This window comes from Lampetra planeri, chromosome 27 (genome assembly GCF_965212315.1).
Source record: "Lampetra planeri chromosome 27, kcLamPlan1.2.h2, whole genome shotgun sequence".
Lineage (NCBI taxonomy): Eukaryota > Metazoa > Chordata > Hyperoartia > Petromyzontiformes > Petromyzontidae > Lampetra > Lampetra planeri.
In genome coordinates, this window is record NC_136133.1 from 2,868,551 (window position 1) to 2,887,537 (window position 18,987).

The following is an 18,987-nucleotide window of genomic DNA, read 5'->3' on the forward strand; positions in this document are numbered from 1 at the left end:
CATTTTCATTTTTACCTACCTACCTACGTAGGTAAAAAATGAAATTAAAATTAATAAAAGTAAAATATTTTTAAATTAATTTGAATGTCATGTAGGTAAAAAATGAAATTAAAATTAATGAAAATAAAATATTTTTTAATTAATTTTAATTTCTTTTTTTACCTACGTGACTTTACCGAATCTTTGCAGTCACGAAAGCTTCAAACCCGCAATATTAACCAGGGCGGCCACGGGGCTCGAATCGCGAATCACCGCAACAAATCGGCAAACGCGTCGCATCCTGCTCGGAGGACAGCCAGGGTCCACCGGACACGCCTCGTGGGGCCGGTGGAGCTTGTGGCGACAGCGAGACGAGGGCTCTGACCTTCGCGAGTCTTGCGCAGCCTGATGGGTCCCTGCGACAGGTCGACGGAGTGGTCGGCGTGACGTGCGTCCCCGCGCGCCTCCCCGAGGCCACGCGCTGCCCGCGATCCCCGCAGGCAGCCTCGACGGCACCGCGAGCCCCAGTCGGAGGTGTTGCACACGCGCACCGCGCACTCCAGGTAGACCTGCCAGGGACATCGTCGTCGTCGTTATCACTCGAAGTACAGCTGCCAGGGACCACATCGTCGTCTTCACCATCATCATTGTTTTCACCATCATCATCATTGTCTGCACCATCATCATCATTGTCTGCACCACCATCATCGTCTTCACCATCATCATCATCTTCACCATCATCATCGTCTTCACCACCATCATCACCATCGTCATCATCAATCCATTCCTTACCCAATATACAGGCACAGCTGCCAGGGACCACCTAATCATGTCCACCGGTTTTAAGAGTGTCTTGTCTGACCTATGACCAGTATTTTAACTGAAACCCATGTTCTATGTACCCTCACAAATCTCTGTGGTTTCTACTCGAGTGCATAAGTCGTGAATGCCCACTGGTTCATTTATCAATAGACAGATCCGATGAGACTGGGGATTGTTTAAACCACTTGGCTTCAATATCTGAAATATCTTGCATTGCTTTGACAGTGACTAACAGTGCTACACGTCATGATGTCTTCTGGTGTTGTCACAACGAGCCTTCAGAGACAACGTTGTCTGTCGTTTCATTATATCCCGATTATCGTGAGGTCAGTGGCAACTATTTACCTGTGCCACATCGCAGTGAAGGGAGTAGAATCAATGCTATAATGAATGGAAAATGAAAAGGGAACGATAAGGGCGGGATAGATGATCGTTAATGGGAAACTGGAGGTAAAGGATGGGAAATTAATGGAGAAACGAGAGAAAATCAATCGGGAGAGATGAGGATAGGGAGGGAGTGACTACTTAAGGGGTTCGACGCTGATGCATGAAACGGCGTCTGTCTCCACAGGAGGTGGCGGGGAGAGTGGAGGGGGGGGTTATAGTGGTATGTGACCACACAGAAGTAACGTGATTTGGTGGGGGGTGAGAATTGATTTTCGGATTAATTTAAAACGAAGGTTGGCATTGACTTGAAACTAGGGTTGTCCAGAGAGTTTTCATTCAAATTTGGCTTCGGCGGATTGCCGCAAAACATATCAACGTCGGGAGAAACAAACGTGCCGGGATTCCGATGCGATCATATCGCATCTAATTCTACCCCGTTAACTGATACCCGTCGCCAATCCCCGCGTCGCACCTGCGCTCCGACGAAGAACTCCACACTGTCGAAGCTGAAACGCCGCCGGTCATTGACGCCGCTGTTGTGCTCGTTGTAGGAGGGGTCAACGCGGCACCTACATTGTCCGACCACACGCACGCGGCGGGTTGACCTCGCAATAGCCCTCGTCGCGGGTAGCAAAAAAGAACGAACTCACGTGCCAATAGCACTGCCATGAAAGGAAAGAAAGAAATGTCACGTGTAAAATAATGAGCCTGATAGAGATCTCTCCTGCTTCGTAGCAGACCTCTCATCGCTTACAAACAACACCCACAAAAATTGCTGCTGCGTTGCCCGTGGTGCACAAATAATAAGATTCGTCGATTTACACCGCTCTAAAAAGAATTCACACACATATTGCGACACGTGACCGTCTGGCCAATCGCCGTGCTCCCCTGAATCGCATCTGTGGGTGATGGAAGAGCGGCGTCTGTTTTCACAGTGGGCGCGAGGGGCAGAGGGGGCGGGGTTCAGAGTTGGGGGGGCGTGATTACACGGACGTCACGTGACTTCTGGGAGAACGGCCACCGCCCAGAACTTGACCCCGTTCATGTTTTTGTTTTCTCTTTTGAGAGCAGTGTATTTGACGAATGCCGTCGAGGTTTTTGTTATTTGTGCAGCACTGGCAACTTTTTGTTTTTATCAGCTAAGGCTCACTGAGCTACATAGCTTTTTTTCAGAAGCGACCTCACTACGAACGATGGCTCAACGAAGCGACTTAAAACGCGGACATTTATAGCAGTTAAATACTCTCAATGTAGCAGCAGCAGCACAATTATTCTGAGTATTGTTAAGTCATGAGAATACCCCCCGCCCCCATGCTACAGAGGCTAACTGCTGGATGAACAGAAAACAATGCCACGAACTTATTGCAGAATTGCACCATCAGCTTTAACAATTAAGTGGTATTTTATATTTTAAAAACTTGCGGGGAAGGATTGGACCATTGTGATTCTAAATCGCAATCGCTCGCATTGCCTGCAATTCAGCATTCGCTCAACGCGACCAGATCAAGTCGCGCGAACGGGAGAGAGCCATCTGCACGCACCCGTTCCGGAGCAGGAAAAAGGAGGCGCTGTCCGGCGCTCCTGGGTAGGGCGAGACTTTGCACGTCTCCAGGAAGAGCTGAAGGTCCCGGGCCACCGATGTCAGCGCCACCTGCCAGAGAGACGCGTCGCGTTTCTTCGTCATCGGCGGCAGAAATCGCGACGACGACGACGACGACTTCCCTCTCTTACCCCCAGTGTTTCGGCACTTTGGCTGATAAGACTTCACGAGCGCGAGGGCCGCCACGCATTTGAAACCATTGGGGAGTTTGACAACACGATGGGGGGGGAGGGCCGGGGTGTTTTCACATTTTGTATTGCTGGGAGCAGCACATCAGGGGCCGCACTGAAGGCCATCGGGACACAGCGGTGGCCCACGGGCCTTGCAATGAAGAACACTTCTCTAATTCTAGATTTGAAGCTTTCGTGACTGCAAGGATTCATATTCTTAGGTTTGTTCGGTAAAGTCACGTAGGTAAAAAAGTAAAATTAATAAAAGTAAAATAAAAATAAAATAAAAATGACGACGTTTCGGAGGCAACACAAGCTTCCGTCTTCAGGTGGAACCGTCACTTGATACAGCTATCGTGCTGTGACGGTTCCACCTGAAGACGGAAGCTTGTGTTGCCTCCTAAACGTCGTGATTTTTATTTTTATTAATTTTATTTTTTTACCTACGTGACTTTACCGAAAAAACCTAAGAATAAGAACACTTCTCTACCCACTGCTGCCATCCCCTCCCCCGGTCACTCCGCTCGTTCTCAACCTCGGCCCTTCTCACCTCGGCGTAGAGAGGCTCTCCCAGCTCGATGTCGTATGGGTAGGAGTAGATGGGCTGGTTGAAGAATTGGTTCGTGTAGAAGCGCACCCGAAGATCGAAGAGCCCCATGCTGACTTCGTCCTGTACCCTGTAGCAAGGATGGAAGGCAATGAGTGGCTGTACTGGGTAGGGGACCACGCGAATAAACCCACCACCTCCTGTATACCAGGCGAGTTAGTTCATATCTTGCTTCATTTTTGGTAGAGGAAGCTCGCTTTCGTGAAGATTCAGTCACGTGTATAGGTTGTTATTGAGGGGGAATACGCTGTGCATTGTGGGTGTAATGGGCGAATGTTGTTACAGAGGTTGTCTCCAGGACAGCAGAGATTTCACTTCGCCCAGACAGTTGCTTTTGCGAGTGACGTTTGTAATATCACGTAGTTGTGTGTTTTTGTGAGCTGTATGTTCAAGGTTCTATTCATAGTTGCGTTTCTGAGTTCATTGCCTTTGCTTGCAATGTGTTAGATGTCAGTTTAGTATGATAATGAACTTGTTAATTGGACAACTTAGGTCTGTTACTGTGGTTATTTTAATTTGCGTTTATGGAACATGTCAACTATTTTATGCAAACACTAACCGGAATGTACCATAACCATAAAATAATGAATAAGAGGTTAGGTGGTCTGAGTCTGTCCGACACTGATGTTTTCGGAGCATTTGTCCCTGAGCAAACACAATTTACTTGCTACCGCTGCCGCGTGAGCAGTCGTGCACAAACACAAACAACAAAGAAAATTCAACACGTGCTATGAAGAAGGGCCATTGCCTGAAACGTCACCAAGGTCAAGTAGACAAATCATTTTGAATCGCAGGCCTATTTGATTGACGTCCTGTGCCCACGTTACAATATCCACTTTGCAATATACAGTAAACACTTGTTAATTCAAAACATATGGGGCTCTGACCTTGCCGAATTATCCAATATTCCGAATTATGTACAGTGGTGTACTTCACAGTGCCTCCTGCCGAAATAGAAAATAAATAAATCCAAACTTGTTTTTCAAACTCTTCACACACTGTACTCATTGACACACACCCTGCATCATTTCTATCCAAAACTTTGGATTTGCCTCGCAGACTGTAGGATTTGTACTTCGGTCCCTTTCCGTTACCTCTTCACGTCGGTATGGACGACGTTTCTGAGAGGGTTGGCTTGAACAGGGTGTACAAACAAGGTAAGGTCAAAAGCGACGGGTCTGCACTGACGCTCGCCACCCACGCTGCCACCGGACCGCCGAGTTGTGGTTTCGGTCGTGGCACGCGACATTGGGCCATTCGGCACGGCAATTCGGCTCGTGGCGTATTACTAATACTGAATGTATGCTGAAAGCGCAGCCGTGCCGCCGCAGTATCCCCAATTACGAATGATTAAATAACGAGGTTTTACTGAATATGAATGATTACCCGCGCATGTAAAGTGTCCGAAGTGTATATCTATGGGACACTTTTTTGCGTGTATCAAGATGATGAAAGAATTTAAAGGCTTTACCCTTCCCGGCAAAGAATATACAGTTGTCAAGATGTTCAAACACCAAATAGAACACCTATTAACAAGGTATCAATTCTGCATTCATTTCGTTCATGCAACAATGGCAAAGCGTGCATTTTCCAAGATCCGGGCGACTGCCCTTGAACCCGGGGGGACTGACCAGCCTCAGCAGCCGTACCTGGGGGTGAAGGTCGCCATTGCTCGGCCACTCGAGCCCATGTAGCAGAACATGGGCACCCGGAGACGCTTGGCGCCGTTTGGAGACACGTAGCCGTAGGCCGTGTTCATGTATATGATGGTGTCGCCGCTGGTCTGCGGGGCAAATCAAAAGGGACACATCTAAATGATACACAGAAGGTAAAAGGTAAGGGTGCAGCCCTGCAATTTCATGCTCATGCTACTGCTGGCGGAACAACCTATTTCAGAGGGAGCTCTAGACAGCGCTTGTAGAGGGTATTTAGCCTAAGAGGGCATCTTAGCCTTAGAGGGCATCTTAGCTGTAGAGGGCATCTTAGCCGTAGAGGGCATCTTAGCCGTAGAGGGCATCTTAGCCGTAGAGGGCATCTTAGCCGTAGAGGGGATCTTAGCCTTAGAGGGCATCTTAGCCATAGAGGGCATCTTAGCTGTAGAGGGCATCTTAGCCCTAGAGGGCATCTTAGCCATAGAGGGCATCTTAGCCGTAGAGGGGATCTTAGCCATAGAGGGCATCTTAGCCGTAGAGGGGATCTTAGCCATAGAGGGCATCTTAGCTGTAGAGGGCATCTTAGCCATAGAGGGCATCTTAGCCGTAGAGGGCATCTTAGCCGTAGAGGGCATCTTAGCCATAGAGGGGATCTTAGCCATAGAGGGCATCTTAGCCGTAGAGGGCATCTTAGCCATAGAGGGCATCTTAGCCGTAGAGGGCATCTTAGCCATAGAGGGCATCTTAGCCGTAGAGGGCATCTTAGCCATAGAGGGCATCTTAGCTGTAGAGGGCATCTTAGCCATAGAGGGGATCTTAGCCGTAGAGGGCATCTTAGCCGTAGAGGGCATCTTAGCCATAGAGGGCATCTTAGCCGTAGAGGGGATCTTAGCCATAGAGGGCATCTTAGCTGTAGAGGACATCTTAGCTGTAGAGGGCATCTTAGCCATAGAGGTCATCTTAGCTGTAGAGGGCATCTTAGCTGTAGAGGGCATCTTAACCATAGAGGGCATCTTAGCCGTAGAGGGGATCTTAGCCATAGAGGGCATCTTAGCTGTAGAGGGCATCTTAGCCATAGAGGGCATCTTAGCTGTAGAGGGCATCTTAGCTGTAGAGGGCATCTTAGCTGTAGAGGGCATCTTAGCCATAGAGGGCATCTTAGCCGTAGAGGGGATCTTAGCCATATAGGGTATCTTAGGCTTAGAAGGCATTTAACCTTAGAGGGCATCTTAGCCTTAGAGGGCATCTTAGCCATAGAGGGCATCTTAGCCATAGAGGGCATCTTAGCCTTAGAGGGGAACTTAGCCATAGAGGGCATCTTAGCCGTAGAGGGGAACTTAGCCATAGAGGGCATCTTAGCCATAGAGGGCATCTTAGCCGTAGAGGGGAACTTAGCCTTAGAGGGCATCTTAGCCATAGAGGGCATCTTAGCCGTAGAGGGGAACTTAGCCATAGAGGGCATCTTAGCCGTAGAGGGGATCTTAGCCATAGAGGGCATCTTAGCCATAGAGGGCATCTTAGCCGTAGAGGGGATCTTAGCCGTAGAGGGGAACTTAGCCATAGAGGGCATCTTAGCCATAGAGGGCATCTTAGCCATAGAGGGGATCTTAGCCGTAGAGGACATCTTCCACGCTGGCCAGACCGTCTGGAACGAGGTGGCAGTACCTCCTGACACTTTACCCCACCACACGCGACCCTACCTATGGTGATCCCATTTAACTTGCAGGTGGACAGAGGCGGGTGGGGGTTTAAGGAACTTGCACCGTTGTACTAACTGCCACACCGGGAGATGGAATTAAGTGTGCTGCTAACCATTATACGATGACAGAATCCTCTTTGTGTGCGCAGGTAGCAAAGTCCTTCAAGTGGTGTGAGAGGGAAGTCAAGAGGGTTAATGCTTCGTCAGGGCGGTCATTTTATGGGCTGTGAAAACCACTTTGGATAAGAGAGTTAAGTCTGAGTGTAAGAACAATGGCGTTTGACGCGGGAATTGCTACAAGTATTACCGTATGGATCGGATAGGTGGATGCTCGAAAGGAAGTTGCTGGCATTTTAGCAGAGGTGTCTGAGATGGCTGCTGGGAATTTTGTCGCATTGCTGAAGTTCTGAAGAGACCATGGCAGGCAGGTGTTGTAAATATGATTGGGCAAAATCGGCTTTTCTGGGTGAGGAAGTGTGGAGAATGTGGTGGGGGGGGGGGGGTGGGGGGGGGGTCATGATTGTCGAGACAGGAATTGGAGTGGGCTCCTGGAGTCCGTTGACCAAGGTCGAAGAGCGAAGAGTAAATAGTGGGAGAATGTTCGGACAAATCTTCGAACGTGTGCAACAACAGTTATAGGATCAGGCAGAGGGTTCAAGTCATTTGCGAGGTGCGGGGTTAACAATGGCTTTGGCCACTATGACACGTCTTCATCTTGAATTTAGACTTTAGGTGGTTCTAAAGGCCCTCCTGGCACGGCAGGTTTGGCTTGACACGAGATGTTTGGGCATCTCAGCAGCCATCAGATCCACCTCCACTTTTAAGAGACGGTTGAAGGCTACTCATCTGTTGCGTAGGGCATCTCCTCCATGCCGTATCACAGGCAGGGGAGAGGAAAACCAGCGTTGCTCCCATATGTTTGCTTCTGTTATAAACTGGCCTCGGTGTGACTCGTCAGCACAAGTGACTGATCGCAGCAATTATGGCCAGGTCCAAAGTCGGCCTTCTTCCTTTGGCAAATTTGACCTCGATAATGGGGGCGAGTCGAGCCAGTTAGGGCCCTCTAAACGAGCTCCACTTTTACTCGGGGAATTGCTTACTCGGGAAAAGCGAAATTGAAGGGTGTGAAATTTTCCCGCGTGAAATGCGACCCATTTATTGAGCAAGGTGACATTTCCCGAGCATGGCCTGAGCTTTTGCTCGGGAGGAGTATTTGATCCCTGAGCTTACCTCCGTCCTGGAGCCACAGCCGTTGAGCGGCACGTAGAGCCGGGCGTATTGACCGTACATCGTGGCGCGGCACGACGGGTCTTGAAGGTGGATGTCGTACACGGACAGCCCGCGCGATGAGATCTCGCTCAGGGGGATCAGCAGCTCCATGTCATGCGAGTTGCAGTGGAATATCCTTGACGTGCTATTGCCTGCAGACACACGCGCAACATTTATGGAGAAATTTGAGACGGACGCCATCCAGACTGCCACTCTACGCCCGACCTTATGGAAGAGGTACGTAGACGACACTTTTGTCATCTGGCCACATGGCTGGCCTGCTCTAGACCAATTTCTCGACCACATCAATTCCATACACCCAGCCATCAGATTCACCATGGAAGTCGAAAATGATGGCAAGCTACCCTTTTTGGATGTCCTAATCAAAAGGAGACCTGATGGTTCAATGAGCCACTCTGTCTACAGGAAAGCCACCCACACGAATGCTTATCTAAAACCGGATTCCCACCACCATCCATCCCAGAAGAATTCCCTCATCAAGACTCTATATCATAGAGCCCAATGCATCTCCGACCATGAACACATTTCCAGTGAACTCAAACACGTACGCCAAGCTCTTAAGGCTAATGGTTACTCCGACTACACAATCCGCAAAGCCATCACTCCAACCATTAAGAAGGATCCTGTTGAGGAGCCTTTCAAGACCATCACCTTACCCTACATTGCTGGGGTCACAAAAAAGATCTCCAAAATCCTGATTAAACACAAGATCCAGGTCCGATTCAACACAGTACATAAAATCCGTGATCTGGTACCGTCTGTAAAAGATGTGATTCCAGACATACAGTACCCTGGCGTCTACAAACTAAGTTGCCTCTGTGGTAGCAGTTACATTGGGGAAACCAAACGACACGTCTCAGACCGCATTCGTGAACATAAAGCTGATCTAAAACACGGTAGGACAAACACCTCAGCCGTGGCAGACCACTGTTACAACTCAGTGGGCTCACATGACATTGACTTCTCCAAGACGGAGGTTCTCTGCAAGCCATCTGGCTATCATGAGAGATTCGTTCATGAGGCGATCCACATATACAAACACAGAGACAATTTTAACCGAGAAGATGGATTCAGGCTTAGCAATCATTGGAAGGACGTAATAAACCGTTTCGATACACATTAGGGTGAGTTGAATAATACATAGTGTTATATTAAAATGTATAAAGTATAGGGTTGTTTACAGCAATACAGTATATAATTTAATGTTGGGTTTATCTATGGCAGTATATAGTACTGTATATGCTAAGAGAATAAAGTTTAGATGGAAGTATATGATATACTTCTTACGACGTAGAATTGTAATTTATTATTTGTTGTTAGTAACTCAGCTTATTGTAGAGTATAGTAAGTATCAGTTTATATTTTAGTTTTTTTTTATGTAGTTTTTACTTTGGTTTTCTACGTGGTTGTTTGGTAAATGCAGCTACATATCATTAACATTCCTTTCCTTTATTAACGCTGTTCCTTGCGCCCCCCCGTGGTGCTGTTGATCCTGCATAATGCATGGGCATAATGGGACTTTGAAACCCCTCCGCCCACCTCCTACTCATTGCCCATTGGTATGCTAAATTCCTCTTCATATGCACATTCTTTTGTTAAGGCGCTCCTCCTCGCTACACCTATATAAGCTCCTAGCTTGATAATGTTCTCATTCTTCGCCTGAGGACGGCTGCTTGCGTTGTGGCCGAAACGTCGTGAGAATTATTTTATTATGTTTTATTTTTATTATTTTATTACTTCCCTTCTACGTGACTTTACCGAAAGAACCAAGAAGATGAATCCCTGCAGTCACGAAAGCTTTAAATCGAAATTTTACATTTACTCCTTTAGACCTCACTGCTACTGGTGGGGGTAAAGTGTGAGTATTCCAAGAAATCTAGCCGGCACGGAAAAGTGGGTCAAATACTCTCTAAGGGGGGTGCTCGATAGAGCTCGCTAAAGTGGAGGCCCCTCCACCAGCATTGGCGTGAGCAGGAAGTTTCACTACCTTCTGATGACCACCGCGCAAGCCCTACGGTGAGCCATGTCCGTGTATTGGTCGCCCATCCAAGCACCATCCAGGCTAAACTCTGCTTAACTTTCGCCAAGCAGCTCTTTACCCCTGTTCAAGTTATTTGTTTCTCAGGTACAACACACCGGTGTGTTGGAGAGCAAATGTAAATGTTGTGGATTTGCTCTCCAACACACCGGTGTGCTGTACTAGTGTATTGACGGTAGAGTCAACCTACGGTGTGAGTAGACTAGTGGCCACGGGAGTTAATGACAGGCGAGTCAGCCTACAGTGCGAATGGACTAGTGGCCACGGGAGGTAATGACAGGGGAGTCAGCCTACAGTGCGAATGGACTAGTGGCCACGGGAGGTAATGACAGGGGAGTCAGCCTACAGTGCGAATGGACTAGTGGCCACGGGAGGTAGTGACAGGGGAGTCAGCCTGCAGTGCGAGAGGTCTCGTGGCCACAGGAGGTAATGACAGGGGAGTCAGCCTGCAGTACGAATGGACTAGTGGCTACGGGAATGATCGAGAATAGGAGCGTGGCCAGGTGACGGAAGCGGACGGTGGAGTCTGCTGGTAGAGCGAGCGGTCGAGAACCAGCGAGAAGGTTCGGAAATGGGGGCGTAGCCTAGGACCGTATAAAAGGGAGATGCGTGGGAGACTCGGGGCTGTTGCAGTGGAGGTCTTCGCCTGCTCGAGTACGAGCACACGGCTCTTTAATAAAGAAGCCATCTCAAGACAAGTGCGTCGAAGTCGTCTTTACACTAGTAACGAATTGCCATGTTCTATTTACATGACAAACCTTACTAATTGGCTGTGTCAGGTGGTGGCGGGTTTAACGATACATTTGTAGTTACGCTATCTAACCCAAAAATAAGTAATATAAAAACACACTTTAAAAAAAACATGCTTTAATGAAATGTACCCTACTAGTAATGGAATAACTCCACGACTCCAGGAGTGGCCCCGAAGCTTGCCATAACGTAAGGGACCGTGGCCAATTACAGCCAACGTCAGTTGAGCGTGGACAATTAGACCCAAGCCGAAACATAACATATAGAAAAGATTGTTTAAAAAGATTAAAAAACATTTTTACGATAGAATATAGTATTGTCATCAGTATGACATATGTATACCAAGTTTGCAGTCGATACCACATTGGGAAGTGGGTTAAAATTGAGTTACAAGATTTGAGGATACAACAACAGAGTTCATAGAAAGTGTGTTAAAAGATAGTTTAAAATTTTTATGATATAATATGGTATTGTCATCGGTATGACATAGGTATACCAAGTTTGCAGTCGATACCACATTGGGAAGTGGGTTAAAATTGAGTTACGATATTGGAGGATACGACAACGACAACAACAGAGAGAGCGAGTTGAAACAAAGCGTGTAAAAACCTAATTATGGGAATAACTGTCATTGAAAAGCTGAACTGTGCTCTCGTGAGTGATGCAACAGGTCTTACTCGGAGCACTGGTGGGCGATGTGGTGTTGCCTGTGGAAGATAAGAAAAAGTGTGAGTAACCGACAAGGAGAAATGACAGTCGTCGTCATACCGTGCTCTCTGGATTAAACAAATGCGCTCCACCCATTTTGAAATTCGCAACATTTACACGGAGACCAGTGCGACACGGGTAGAAGTACAGCGGATATTATGGTGTCGGTTGCAGAACATAATGTTGACATTGTGTTTTCGGACAAGTGGTGCCAAACGAATATTTAGCATAACTATTTTCTGTGTGTCCGCATCATTAGGGGCCGTCCATAACGCGATCTAACAAAAAAAAACCCTGTGTTATGGATGATATTGGTCGCGTAAGCCTACGTATTAAACTTATCCATGTTTGTTCATTACGTGACAACTTTATTCATTGGCTGTGTCGGGTGGCAGAGGGTGTACGACACACATTTTACTTCTGCGATCTTCCCAAACATCAATTATAAATCGTAATATTGGTCACGAATTGAGCCATGAGCCTGTGAGCAGGTTCGACAAGAGGCAAGGGCATCCTGCTCCGACGTGATAAAGTGTAAGAAGTGCAGCGTCGCAGTACATACCCGTGAACCTGGCCTCTCTGTCGTTACTGGTGTGCCCGAATGTCAGCGAAGGACGGTGTTTTTTTATCTTGTAAATAGGTAAAGGTGCAGCCCTGCAATAATTGGGCACTCACCGCTGCAGGTGGAAAGGCCTTCACTAGCAGCTCTCCAAGAGCCCCTTTTAGAGGATATTTGACCAACTCTTCCATGCTGCACAAGAGGCCTGGCCATGCAATTAACTAAGTGCTATTACACATTTATACTGCTGGGTGAACAGACGCAGGAGGACTCAATAAACTTGGCCATTTCAACGGTCACAGCGGGAGACCGAATCAAAGTCCACTGTGCTGACCCTTACACCGCAGATGCATCCCCACATGTTAACCCCCCCCTCATCCCCAAAACACATTCCTGCGGAGGGAGCTGGTAGGAACGTTGGGTTGCTCGGTCAATGGCCAGGGTCAACGGCGGCGTGGTGTATTCCGCAAATATGGCCGACTGTGAGGGTGGGCACAAGCCAGTGTGAGTAGGTTAAACGTTGAGTTTTATAAGGGCACCACGGGGTGACCAGCCCCTCCCCACCCAACCCCTCCCCACCCTCCCCTCCCCACCCTCCCCTCCCCACCCAGCCCCACCCTCCCCACCCAGCCCGTCCCAACCCTCCCCTCCCCACCCAGCCCCTCCCTCCCCACCCAGCCCCTCCCTGCACGACGGACGGACGGACACAATAATCCCCTGTGGGCTGTTGTAACTAGGAGGTTCCTACCAGTAACAACTTTCAAAGTGACTCGTCGAATTAATTGAATCGAACGAACACTAACCTCGTGAGCAGATGACGGAGGCATCCTTATAGTGATTGCAGTCGTGACGACCCCACCCAGAGTGGTTGCATCGGGAGAGAGAAGACTCGTGGCCATAACAATTGACTTCGTCCAACCAGATCTGGCCGCTGCCGTTCCCAAAGAGAGCGCCGCCCGGAGCGGACAAGGCATAGCCGCAGCCCACTTGGTTGCACACCACCTCGGCGTCCCGCAGGCCCCATCTGTCGTGGCACACGGTGCCCCACGAGCCCGCGTAGTACACCTCCACGCGGCCCTGGCACCGGCCTCCCCCGACCAGCCGGACCGGGACGTCTGTTCATCGCAGGCAGGGCGATTGGTTAACGTAGAGCAGGGGTGGGGAACCTTGTTTTTCTGTCAAGGGCCATTTGGATATTTGTAGCATCATTCGCGGGCCATACAAAATTATCAACTTAACAATTAGTCTGTTATATTTGGTCAAACATTTAATTAACTCGCTCGTAATGTGATGGGCTGGAACCGCTTCTCTTTGTCGAGGCGTGTGATGTTAGCCGGTATTGACGATGTTGCTACTCGCAACTGCTTTTCCAGGTTTGCTCCTAGATTTATTGAATTTCGAGTCCCGCCTGCGGTTGCCTTGGCAGGGCCAGACCCAATGATTTCACGGGCCTTGTACGGCCGGACGTCCCCCACCCCTGAGTCGTAGAGGCTCGTGTCGCGAAGTCGCACAAGGTGGCAAGAGTGGTGGTCAGGTGGCCGCCTGCATCGGAGGTCAAAGCACTGAGCTGATGGCGCTTCGGACATGCAACTAAAATCCTGACAGCCTCGACCGTGGCACAAAAGGGCATGGATATGTCCTATGAAAATTAATCCCACCAGAGGTGAGTAGTTGGGTTGTAACCCCAACCGTGATGTGGCTGCCGTGTACACATGGACACATGAGAGATCACCCCTGAGATATTTGTGTTCAAATTCAGGCAAGCCTGCTTGTGACGAAACTGGGTTCTCAAGTATACCGAGTTAATGGTTACAACCTGGTCACCACCAATTACTGGCAACAACACAGGGCTAAGGATATCTAAAATATTAAGCACTTAAATCGGTACATCCAGAGCCTGCGTAGAGACAGCACAGCTTGGAAAGCGGCTCTCTTGGGGAGGGGCACGGGCAACTCTTAGCGTGATTTGGATCGCTTTCAATAAATTCAGTCAAATAACGGCAACACACTTTCCAACCTGCACTCAAGGCTATTTTGAATTGTTACGAAGATTCTCTTCTAAACTTGCTTTCAAATCGGATCTTTACCAGGGTTATGATGCCCCACGAAGTCACAGCCGAATTAAATAGCAGTACTAATGCGTTCAAGCGTTTAACCTTTCTTGGAAAGCAATATAAAGCCAATTAACTTGGGCGTTTCTGTGATCGAGACGACTTTTGCATGTGGTGTAAGGTCTTACCAGGAATAGAAGGCGATGCTGATGGCAGAGACGGCATGTGAAAGACAAACGCGCGCCAGTAATTATCGACGTAACATTGCATCGCAGTTTTCTGCGAGCCGGCATTTTACACTGAGAAAGAGTAAAAAGTAACACATGGATCAAGCGACATACACCAGGGTAGAGAGAGATTGCCATATTGACTCTTAAGATGGGTTTCACTGGACAGATCGACAGACAGTGCCAATGCATCTCGTCTTAGACGCTTATCTAGAATGAGTGAAAAATCAAAGAAACAACGATAACTACGGGGGTTGCTGTTATCTCGACCGCTTGGGTGTGGCACGTGTCACAACTGCCATGTGCGAGATCTTACCGGGCGAAGGAGTAGAACCTGTTAGCCACAGAGAGACGCCGTTGGGAAGAGACAGACACAATGCAGTGGTTACTCTCGTGTGTAATATTTGTACTCTTTTCTGCCACTTTTTAAAAATAATATTGAGAGGTTTAAGCTTGCGGTTACACTTATTGGTTTGCCACTGGCACATTCGAGCCAAGCCAGTGCAGGGTCCTCATGGGATGGTTTTCCACTGGCTATTTGCCATGCCAAGAGAGAACCATGACACACTGGCTTCATCACAAATCTGAAATCTGGCTCGGGGCTAATGACGCATTCATTGTGCGTGACATCGGTCAGTACACTGCGAGGAGCCGGCATCTCCATGTCGTCTACATAAGCCTCAGCTCGTTCGTTGCATGTGACATCAGGGCTCAGATTCTGCAGTGGAAAAAAGCAACCTCTGGTGCCTCTTATGCCCCACCAGGTAGGCTCTGCGTGACCCCTCCAACCGTGCAAATGAGTTACGAGTGACAAGAAGGGGAATACGTGAATCAACAAACATTCACAAGTTAGAGACATTGTATTAACTGTCAATAAGAGTAAGACACATCGAAGGGATGATGGCGAGTTGTCGATGCTACGTACAGAGTGGCAGCCAATGAGGACAATGCACAAGAGGCTTACGATCGTAGAGATGGAACTAAATTGCACCGCAGGAACATGAGATGCGTGCCGGCTTGAGGTATTCCCCAGCATCTGATAAATCACGGCTGATGATGATGATGATTGTACCGCATTGCAAGCCTGCTCGTGGGAGCGGCGCTTGCATTCACACCTCGGCGTGTGAAGCAAGGGCAGCAGACAATGCAGGGCAGGCTCTGCCCTCTCACCGTAGTATTCGCAGCTGGTGCCCGTCCAGTACGAGTGGCAGTAGCACCGGTAGTAGGGGTAGTAGGGCAGGTTCGTGCAGCTGCCACCGTTCTGACACGGGTTTAAGTAGCACACCCCTGCAGAGAAACACAATCTCGTCGTGCTCTTTGGTTCTTTCGGTAAAGTCACGTAGAAAAAACAAAACTAACTAAATAATGGAATACGACGTTTCGATTGCAACACAAGCAACCGTCATCAGGTACGAATGAATGAGAAATGCGGGAAGCGAGTGGGAAGCGAGAGGGAAGCGAGTGACAGCACATCTTACCGTAGTAGCCAGTTGTGGGGTCTATAAAAAAAGACACAGAGTAAAATTAAGAATAGATTCCGTAACACTTCCCAACATGCATTTGTTCTCACTTTATTTAACCATGTGAGTGCCGTGGGGTGTTAGTCTGCCAGTAGCGAACAATGATTGCGATGTGTAGTACAAATCGATTAATACGCTGGCCATTATCGATTTTGGCAAATGTAAACTTTAACACACAATGGTCTCCTCTTGCGAATGGAAATCCATGGATTCCGTAACGTTTTCCAATCTGGAATTTGCTCATGAAGTATTCAATGAGCTTATTGATTTAACAACCGAGTAAAAAAAATCCCCTCTGTCCCCACTCCCCCACATCTAACGTACGTCCTTTACATACTCTCTAGGTGCAGCAGAGATTGCGTGGATGCAGCAAGGATTATTCCATTATTTATCCATGGGGGTTTTACTGAATCCTCTCAGAGCTGGGTTTTGTCTCCCCGAGTGTTTTTAAAACGCGAGATCGATTTTGCCACGTGTCTCTTGGGTACATCAAGAATTGCAACTCGACTTCTACTCAACTTTTCTTCATATTGAATCATCTGCACGACAATTTTTTTTATTTTATTTTGCGCTGCCCCCATCATGAGAGAGACGGACAGAGCTCGTTAAAATGACAAGAACAAAGTAACAGGAAAGCCTGGGAGTTGTTGCGACCGAGAACGCGTGAGATCTTACCGGGCGTAGCAGTTGATTCTGATGGCAGAGAGGGCATGTGAAAGAGAAACACGTGGAAGAGATTACCAATGCAATATTGTACGGTACCCTTCTGCATGCTGCAATTACATTGAGACGGGAAGAGGAACACATGGATCAAGGGATATACACGAGCTTACAGACATCATATTGACTCTTAATTAAAGTCAACGGGTTAGGACAGCCATATGTACAGTTAGAACTAATGTATAACCTCTTACAAGCTTATCTACAAAGCGTTTGATATTCCAAAAATATCAATGTATAGTTGGGGTTATTGTGATTGAAATGGCTTGTGTGTGGCGTATCACCATCGTGCATCAGGTGTTATCAGGTGTAGGTGTGTAGTGACACCTGAAAGAAAGGTCAGGTAAGGCCATGACAGCCTAGTTGACCCGGGAGGACACGTGACCGGTTAGAATGAGGGAGGGGCCCCAAGAGGGGGACTGCGGGGGGTCACGTGATGGGAACCGAGATTCTTCGTGAAGGTTCTGGAAAGGGGGGGCCTGGCGGGCGGGGGGGTGGAGTCGGCCACGCCAGTGTGGATGCAAGCCGAACCACGAGAGGGATCGTGGCTGTCCACCCCGAGGAAGAAACGTTTCTTCTTGGTTCTTTCGGTAAAGTAACGTAGAAGGGAAATAATAAAGTAATAAAAATAAAACATAATAAAATATATTATTTTAGAATGTTTTATATTTATTATTTTCATAATATATTATTTGATAATGTTTAATTTTTATTATTTTATTATTTCCCTTCTACGTGACTTTACCGAAAGAACCAAGAAGATGAATCTCTGAAGTCACGAAAGCTTTAAATCGAAAAAAAAGAAACCTTTCGTCTACGATCTTCGATCTGCAAGTCTTCAGCAGGTGCACCCGGGCAGTATGCTGTTGGTCCCGGTCTGAGTGGATAGTTACCTTGTAACCTGTGTAGTTAGCCAGGGTGGTGACCACCCACCCTAGATCGTTGTCTTGTTAAGGGGTGAAGTTACCCCGTTGTGTTGAGTAATAAATGCGCTGCCTTTCGAGTCTAAGTGTGCGACTCCGTTGAACCCACTACAGGTGTATAAGCTGCTCCAGAGAGGGCATTGGAAAGATATTTTGTAGCAAAACGATGTTCTGTGTCCACATTATTACAGCCAGTTTGTGGTTCTCATGTTTGCAACTAAGTTTGTGAGTAACAGTCTCTGAACTCGTGTTCGATTTTATTCACAAGCAGACATTGGAGATCCCGTAACTTGAAAAAAAGTTAGGCCACGTGGGTTCGTGTTACGGTTAAAAATAGACCATACAGCAACATTGCTCCCCCCCCCCCATAATGCAAAAGTACTGCAGGCTATGTATCACAGTATCTTCTTGCGTGACAGCCTCACTTTTATGAGATGGCCCAAATATCAAATGTTATTGTGATGATTTGATATGCATCTTACCGTTTGTAGCAGTACCATTGGAAGCTGCTCCGTTTGATGATGAAGACATTTGAAAGACAGACAAAAGCCATCATTGAGGTTTCAACTTCTAGTGCATACAGCGTTACACTATAAATCAGTATTATCTTTATTATTTACAGTGATTCGCAGTGATATCTGAACTGTTCCTGACCTTCCCGTTTCACCAAACCGTACAGACCCACATGCTGAAGTCGGGTCAAACAGCCCTCATTACCAATATGAGACACTGCACTGCCTCATTCAGCAGTGAGCACAGTCACCACAAACTATAAATTAGACTCGTTTAATTTAGAGTTAGATAGCAGAAGTAAAATGTGTGTCATACACCCTCCTCTACCCAACACAGCCTATTCATAAAGATGGTTCGCCTCCCTTGTCGGCACACATCAATGCCATCACACCTGGCAGTGATTTCAGCTGCACCACCTCTACATAACAAAGGCTCAGTCAACCATTCTACACAACAAAGACTAATTTGCTGGCAGCGATTTCAGCCGCATCACTTCTACATAACAAAAGGCTCAGTCCCATTTGCACGCACCGTTACATCATCCGCATCTAGTTTACACAACAAAGGCTTATTCCTAACAGCGTGCTTCAGCCGCACCGAACCTCACAAAAATAATATTCAGGGCCTACCTTGGCTCCTCCCACCCTCAACCAGTACATATACAAGGACTGTTTTCTTGGAATTTCTCTTACTTGATACAGCAGTCGTGCTGTGACAGTTCCACCTGAAGACGGAAGCTTGTGTTGCCTCCGAAACGTCGTGATCTTTATTT

General features: G+C 47.7%; 1 protein-coding gene across 1 annotated transcript in view; it reads right to left on the reverse strand.

The window, feature by feature from the left end:
* The window catches only part of LOC144728022 (scavenger receptor cysteine-rich domain-containing protein DMBT1-like), a 46,620-nt gene that overhangs the window by 2,081 nt on the left and 25,552 nt on the right, over positions 1-18,987 (reverse strand). The window contains exons 27-40 of the mRNA XM_078607229.1: positions 18,185-18,208; positions 16,735-16,752; positions 16,018-16,038; positions 15,710-15,826; positions 14,856-14,873; positions 14,501-14,518; positions 13,065-13,376; positions 11,672-11,701; positions 8,147-8,337; positions 5,215-5,348; positions 3,509-3,635; positions 2,730-2,839; positions 1,661-1,757; positions 365-548 (exon numbers count right to left, since the gene is read on the reverse strand). Coding sequence (XP_078463355.1) covers positions 365-548; positions 1,661-1,757; positions 2,730-2,839; positions 3,509-3,635; positions 5,215-5,348; positions 8,147-8,337; positions 11,672-11,701; positions 13,065-13,376; positions 14,501-14,518; positions 14,856-14,873; positions 15,710-15,826; positions 16,018-16,038; positions 16,735-16,752; positions 18,185-18,208 — 1,401 coding nt within the window. The remainder of the gene's footprint in view (positions 1-364; positions 549-1,660; positions 1,758-2,729; positions 2,840-3,508; positions 3,636-5,214; positions 5,349-8,146; positions 8,338-11,671; positions 11,702-13,064; positions 13,377-14,500; positions 14,519-14,855; positions 14,874-15,709; positions 15,827-16,017; positions 16,039-16,734; positions 16,753-18,184; positions 18,209-18,987) is intronic.